Below are 7,975 nucleotides of genomic sequence, written 5' to 3'. Positions count from 1 at the left end.
AAGTGTATGCCCAATAATGATCAGATTTAATTCTGTTTTTATCTTGTACCATACAGTCTGATCACACAAGAAATTGGGGAGAATAATTTATTACAGAGATCATGATTAACAGTAGCACTTAATTTTTTTCAAGGATTTTTCTAAGGAATGAATTTTGATGTTGTATTTATACTAATGAATGGTAAAGAAGGGATTTAGGATATCTAATGATTACAAATATATTTGGAGTTGTGCTTGAAGTTAGGAACGACAGACGGCTGGATGATACTGTACACCCCATATTTGAAATAAAAATAAAAGGGATGAAGCAAGGAACCTTTTGTTTTTGTTTTTGTTTTTAAAATAAAAGCAAAACGTACCATTGGTTGGGTGTCGAGCAAATGAGATAGAAAACCTTTTAACAGCAGAACCGCGTGTGGTGTCTGAGAAAGAGAAAAACAGGTACCTGAAATTTGTAACAGCTACCAAAAGAGGGACATTTTAAAAAACGGAAAGGAAGAAGAAAGAAAAAAAGAAAAGATGAGAAGGTATTAGAACTGAGTGGCATGCAGAAGGGACCAAGGAAAAGGGCTAAAATCTAAATAGAGGTTAAAAAGAAGAAAATTTGGATTGTTGGTAACTACAAGATGTGTAATGAAGTGTATGAAAACAAGCAGAATGAGCTGGTGATTCTGGCACACAAAGTTGTATCAGATTAGAGTTGAACACTAAGTAGTGAATTGGCGGGAAAACAGCATGAATACTGTTTCACCTCAGAGTTATAAAGGTGTGCTTCAGCATCTTTACATTCTGAAATCTAGCGACAGAGTTTCTTCTCTACCCCAGGTTATCCAAAACTGAAAATTTCCTGCTCCTTTGTAATGCAAACCCCACCGAAAAAAAAGGTCAGGAATCCTAAAATTTTCACCGTCAGTATTTAACTTATTAGTTTATAATTTCTTTCACTTCTTGTATATGCTCCAAGTAATTTATTTCATTTTAAGATCAACAGGTAATGATAAAACCCGAAGTTTAAAATGAGAAAAGAATTTAAAAGCCAAAATTTTAGTCTACTTAAAAAATGCACTTGCTGAAATCTCCTGGCACGCATTACAAGTCTGTGAGCTAGTGTTCAATTCAAGACAGAAACAAGAATAAACTACGCTATTAAGTTAAACGTAAGCAAGCCTTGGGAAATAAAGAAGCAATAGAACTCATACAATTAATACTAAGGCAAAGGATTCTAGGATTCCATTAAAATCAGTAACCTAGGATTTATCTTTAGAAGTTTAATGTGGCACATGGGTTTGTGCGTGCATGTGCGAGAGTGTGCACATACCATCTATGAAGCCAGAAGAAGTCAGCTTTTTACGATGAGTACGAGCATAATCCTGTAGGTTAGGTGCACTTGAAGAACCCCCGAGCACTGAGGTGCTAAACAGGCCCGCACAGTGAGACCCTGATGGGAGTTAGAGAAAATACATACAACAACCAGGTGTTCGTCCATTCACATTGGGGATGCATGCAGCATGCAAGCACATGGCTCTTACCACACAAAAGGCAGCTTTTGGCAGTGCCTTGGACAGGTTCACAATATGCTTGTAATGTCAGAGTGGTACTTGTAGGCTGAAACTATCATAATTTATTGTGCTTCTACTCATGACACAGCACCCTCTGCTATATGTGCAAAGAGAGGACTGGCTTTAACAAAGTGATTTCTTGTCCTGTTTTCACTTTTGGTAAAGAAAAGTTACCAGTTAGCATCAACGTAAACATAACCAAAACAACAAAACAAAAACAAGATGATGATGATGTGAAAGTTGTGTGGTTTTACACCTGCAGTTCTGAAACAAATACAAACTGGAAAAATACTGCTCATTGCTTACATCCAAATCAACCTTTCAGATGACAGCCTGCAATGAAACACTTATGCACTTCCAGACTTAATATGGAAATATTTCCCTTCTAACCCCAACAAAATGTTAACCAAATTGTAAATACTCTATCCGTATTTCAGCTACCATCACTGACAATGTTACAAAGTGAAAATACCCAGAAGTTCCCTCAAGTTTAGCTTGACTTCTTTTCCTGAGAAGACTGTTGTACATCTCCATGCAAGAGAGTACTTTAGTTACAACTCATACATTCCTGCCCCTAGAATGGGAGTTTTAACAAATCACTGAAAGCCACAGACAGAAATATAAAAATAACTTTCATAATCATCAACCATAAATGAAATTTACATACAACAATGAACAAAATGGAAGAAAATGTTGCAATTTTCTTCCTTCCGTTTTTACCACTAGTTGAAAGGAGAAGTGTGTTTTCACTCAGAACTTATCTTTTATATCTTAGATAAGTAGCAGCAGATTTTTTTTGAAAACCAACTATCTATCCAGTGACACTTCCTTTCATTACTTTTAACAACCCAGTGAGGGGAAACATTACTAGCACATGTGACCAATCACAGCCAAAATAAATTGGTGCCTGGTCTGTGGCAAAAGCGTTTCACACCAAATGTAGTACCTTAATCTACGCACAGAAATACATCAACTTCCACAAGCCATATTGTGTCACACACTGGCAAAAGAAAAGTCATTTAACTTTAGCAAGCACACAATAAAAAAAACATGACTTTGATAAACAAGAGCACCTGATGTATGCATTTTACTAAGAGAAAAATATAATAGGGAGAAAAGTATCACAGAAAGATTAGACATACAAAAAATACAGATCTTTACAAAGAAAGGAAAAGCTACTTTTAAGTTTATGCATATAGCTTATGCATTTTCTACACTTCTTTTTTCCCATGAAAAGACACACTAACAGAAAAAAAATGCAGTATTGATTTACAGTAGTGCAAGATTTCGTCTTTTTGCATATGAGTCATATGTATGCCTGTTTCAAGGAAGCAACAGAAAAGCACCACTTGAATTAAAAGAATTTGAAACTACTCATTGAATTATTGCATGATTCATTCTAATGCTGAAAGGAAGAAATTGATTTTAGGAGAGGGAATGTGTGCAAAAGCCCTGATACTACCAAGAAACTGGAGGTTTGTTCCCCATCCCCCTCCCCTTGCTAGAACACCTTCAATTCCATCAATTGCCCACAGCAGGAAATGTTAATTTTCAAGAAAAGTGTTTTAACAGTTTCCAGTGCAGGCCATTTCAATCCATAAGATTCTTGCAAACCCCCAAAACTCAGTCATGAACTACATTATTTTAAAAACCTGCTTGATGTTAAAAATAATCCTGTGTACCTGTTGCGAGCTGTACAGAGTCAGTACTGTGAACAGTCTCAAACAATTTGCTCTTTTCAGTTATAGTTTATTTCAAAACTTTGCTGCAGAAAAATTCAGTTCATAGGCCGACACTCAGCATATATAATTGATAACAAGTACTACTGGGTCCTGTTAACATAAAAGCTATTCAAAGAATGTACAACTTTACAAGAACAACGGGCAGATGAAAAGCTGCAAACATCAAACAAAATTTCAATTGTAGGCACATACCTAAACCACTCTGCTTTTGTTCCAGAATAGTTCTCGGTGTTCGTAAGTTACTATTGCTTTCTGAGAGGACCTGGATATAAAAAACAGAAAAATAAGGGAAAGTAGAACAGCAGCATGAAACGTCCATTTAACTTGATACAGCAGCCTGTTTCAGACAGACAAGTGTTAATAAGCTGTATGATAAGTGTTAGTAAAAATATGTAAAGGGAACATGAAAGATCATGCAATATCCCCTTCTGAAGGGAGTCCATTTCACATATGAGTTCCTTGCAATGAAGTGGTGCAAAGCAAGCATTCAGAATGAGAAAGGACACAGACCAAGACTGATATGAGAACAGACATTTGAGACATTTTATTTCATTTTACCAAATGCACTCTCCTAAACTGCGCCTGTATTGAAAAAAGGAGGGGAGGGAAGGAAAGACAGACAAGCTATTCAGGACACCATACAATCACTGATCCATGCACGGGCTCAATCAGTGTAATCTTCAGATGCTCACAGCCTTTACTGATATAAACTTTTCCTATGCAGTTTTAGAATTTTCCACAATAAAAAGAAATCATGACAATTTTTCAAAGAAAAAGGATACAATTAACAGAACACCATCCATTGTCACACATGTAAACAATATCTTGACATACTAAACAATCTTTAGATCTTCACTGGTACTTCAAAAAAGTTTACTGTTTTGTTTTTTTCTGCCTTTCCCCCCCAATATTCAGAAAAAAAAAAATCTTCAAAATATTGTACAAGTCAATGGATGATGTACTGTGTTGGGAGTTTCAGATACCTCCGGATACAGAAGGCAAGAATTATTAGTGCTAGAGTTTTTTCCCTGCAATAGTTAATACCAGGCCACTGAAAATATGATATATGCAAAACGAGTTTTGAATAGCAGTATGAAATACCAAATAAATTATTTTAAATGGTATTGGTTGCAATTATTATAAAAAAAAAGTTTTTCAATTTACCTACCACCAAATTAAGCAATGCTGTTTTTAAAGTCTTAAAGGACAACTAAACCAAAGCAGAAATCTGTTTCATCAGGCAGTAGACTAAGTCTTTTTTACTGTTGTAACATTTGCAATTCCTATAAAGAAACCAAATTTTTAGGAAAACATGTAACACATTCAGTGGAAAAACATGCACTTGCTCTTTTTCCCCCAGACATTCTCGGGAAGTAATTTTAAGAGGTGGAAGAATTTGCTTCAAACATAATCCATAACAAGGGATTAGATGTCCTTAAAGACAGTTGGTTGTTGCTTGGAATGCATAATAATGTTTAATGAAGTAAAGTTTAAAAACCTGTTGCCATGAGCCAAAAATACTGGATGTGAAAGCCAATGATTTAGGGGAGACAGGGGAAGAAGTGATTTGTTCCCCTGATCTGCGTCTTCGACGCCCAGTACCCACACCACTGGTGTAATGCAGCCAGGTACCAATACACTCTGGGCTAGACACACTCAGGGGGCTCTCTTCCTGGAAGTGAGAAAGGGGGCAAAAAACAGCAAAGCATGCAAAGTTAGTTTCAACAGAGCCAAATGAACAGAAAAGAAAAAAAAAAAAAAAACAATCTGCTCGCACCCTTTTATATACTGCTTTTAAAACTATTAAACAGTGAATAGGGAAGAGTAATATTACAATGTTAGGAAGTTACTGGTTCCACTTATATCTTTTAATCCAATTATATCTTTTAGTACAATACTTTGATCAAATTTCTGGTAGACTAATTATGAGGTATGAGAGAAAAGTAATTGTTATCAATAATTCATTCATAATTTTAAGAATTTCCCACATGTTGGAAACAGAAGATCTGTTATCCTTGACATACTGTTTAATAGTTTTCCCCCTCTAAGTACATTAAATTTTCCTATTTATTACTTAATACTCTTCTTTTTTAGCCTATAACCTTATCTAAAAGTTTCTCATTTTTAGAATTGCCTTTGAGACTTTACAGCTGACTCACTAATAGTAGCACCAACCCGACCGGTAGTAGTTTTCCAGCCCTAAAAAAGCCCTAATAATTATGTGATGCTGGACACCTATTAAGACTTCCAGGGAGGACAGTGTCAGGCTACAAGTCCCCCATGCCGTACATCATTATGTATCATTAGCACTCAACATTTTTAGCAATACAGGATTTGATTTCCAATACTGATGAGCTTTACTTTCTTGTTTTACTGTTAGGACTCTGCTTTTTTTATTCTTTTAATGACTCAATCACCGTTGCAATCCTTTTACAAATACTGCTGACCATACCCCAAATTAAAATATCCACATGATCTCACACCTGACAGTGTCCTTTCAAGTTAACGGACATAGGTGAAGAAAGAATTGCCTTATAGGAGAAAAAAAAAAAAAAAAAAAACAACTTCAAGGCAGTTGCAGTTTAAGTTGCAATGACTTTTTTTTTCTTTTACACTTCAAAATACCATTTCCTTTAAATATTCCAAATACTGGTTTTGCAGATTTCAGTAGGCCACACGAAACTTGCAATTTTACTTTTTAAAGAAAAGTTCCATGTGCAAGCAATGTAAACAAGCAATGAATGCTGAAATACATTGCGTCTGAAAATATATTATCTGCACAATCAAAATATAGCAATTTATGTTATTGATACCTTTTGAAAGTAACTTCTGCATAATTTATGAAAATGAAAATGGTTAAAAGTTTGAAGTAATAGACTATTAAGTTGTGTGTATGTGAACTCGTAACTAGGAGGGGAGTTTGCATGATCATAGTGAAAACAGCTTTTAAAAATCCAAAATATTGATGTTGTGAGCATTTGTTTATGATAAAACTTGGAAGTAGGAAATGTAAGACATTCACATTTATTATCTCTGTTAATTTATGGAAGTCATGTGAAGTTATACAGATATCTTTATAGAAGGGAACCATGCATCTTTTTCCCTCCATACTACCAATAACCAAGTTACTTGCAAATCTGTAATACTTTCATTGCATACAAACAGCCCATTCCCAACACAAACATGAAAGGAAAAGCTTTTGGTGTGAATCTTCATTTCTGATGGTTTTAAGCAACTGAAAATGAGGCAATAAGAAGCTGTTAGTCTGCTTCTAGCATTAATATCACAGAAGTGTCCCTATGCACCATTTGAAGCTTTGCTACTCAACCATACAAATGGTATCAGTGATACTGCCACGCATACCCCCACCTCTGTGACATTAAAGCTGTACCAGTGAAGCACACCTAGATGTTATGGCCTTCAAGACAGGAGACTAGACTGTTCAAGATGTTATCTACAGAATTCATGAAACACAAACCCCACCCACTTAAAAAAAAGCTTCCAGTTTATTCTCTTACCTTCAAAAGCTTGACAAGTGGAGTCACTTTCACCCCACGTGAAAGCAAATACATCAGAAGACATGTCTCTCACCTCCTGTACCTCCCCTACCGCCCCCAAGCCCTCCGTTCCCTCTCAGCATGATCACCCTGAAGGTTTGCTTAATTCCCAATAGCAGCTGTCTTGTAAGGATGAATACAAAAGCAATGTATGTTAGTTTGAAGATGTAGGTTTAGACTGAAAAAGTCTTCATCTTCAAATATCGGCTTTTCTAAAATGGCTTAAAAAGAAAAAAGGAAGTAAGTCTTATCGCAAAACAATAATTCATTTAAAAAATAAATGTTCCTTCAGACAAATTACTGCCATGGAGGATTTTCCATAGAATAAAACCAACCCTTTTGTGAGACATAACATCATACTGGTTCCGTGTAACCAAAAGGAGAATTACATTTGTTTTTATTTTGTTAAAAGTAAGCAAAAGTTAATTTCTGTGAAAGACATTATCTGGAACATAAACACTTACTTCAACAGAACCAATCTTCCTGGATCTTGGAAGGGGTGACTTTCTGTGTATGTGAATTGGGTCTGATACCATTGGCTTGAACATCACTACTGACCGATCTGCTTCGTCTCTTTTAGGAGCATGTGCCTCCTCATCACTGTCATTTCTATGAGAGGTTTTCTTCGAGCCTTCATTCTACAAACAATACATAGTTCATTTACAGTTTAGCTGCACACCTTGCAACATGTAGACAGAAGTGGTTGTTAAATAAATCTGCATAAACGTAAAGCAAGCTGATTTAAAAAATACAAGATGTAAATCATGTATTATTGAACAAATTGCTCTAGACTTCAATAATCTATGTGTACTTGCTCCTAACCAGCCACTGCATATAACAGCGTAGTCCTAATTAACCACACTCTTCAGCCAACGTATCTTAATCCAAGTTTCTGTTGACATAGTAATAAAATCCTGGCCCCACAAGTCAATAGAAGAATTCCAGCTAAGCTTTGCTTTCATTCATTTCTCAAAAACCAGGTGGTTAACTCCACAGATCTGCCCATATATTTTTGAAAATAGCAATCCTTCCTCAACAATCTGTATTCATAAACATAGAATCATAGAATGGTTTAGGTTGGAAAGGACCTTGAAGATCATCGAGTTCCAACCCCCCC

General features: G+C 35.7%; 1 protein-coding gene across 2 annotated transcripts in view; it reads right to left on the bottom strand.

Annotated features, from left to right (window-relative positions):
* PPIP5K2 (diphosphoinositol pentakisphosphate kinase 2) overlaps positions 1-7,975 on the bottom strand; it is a 41,917-nt gene that overhangs the window by 6,045 nt on the left and 27,897 nt on the right. Inside the window, exons 23-26 of one of the 2 annotated variants that reach the window (XM_009891669.1) lie at positions 7,323-7,496; positions 3,494-3,563; positions 1,319-1,438; positions 360-422 (exon numbers count right to left, since the gene is read on the bottom strand). In XM_009891669.1, the coding sequence (XP_009889971.1) occupies positions 360-422; positions 1,319-1,438; positions 3,494-3,563; positions 7,323-7,496 (427 nt within the window). Of the gene's footprint in view, positions 1-359; positions 423-1,318; positions 1,439-3,493; positions 3,564-4,799; positions 4,974-7,322; positions 7,497-7,975 lie in introns of both variants that reach the window. The other variant, XM_009891667.1, reaches the window with a different exon arrangement.

This window comes from Charadrius vociferus, unplaced genomic scaffold (assembly GCF_000708025.1).
Source record: "Charadrius vociferus isolate BGI_N301 unplaced genomic scaffold, ASM70802v2 scaffold609, whole genome shotgun sequence".
Classification (NCBI taxonomy): Eukaryota; Metazoa; Chordata; class Aves; order Charadriiformes; family Charadriidae; genus Charadrius; species Charadrius vociferus.
The sequence above is the reverse complement of the archived record's forward strand: the minus strand, read 5'-3'. Positions and strand labels throughout refer to the sequence as shown.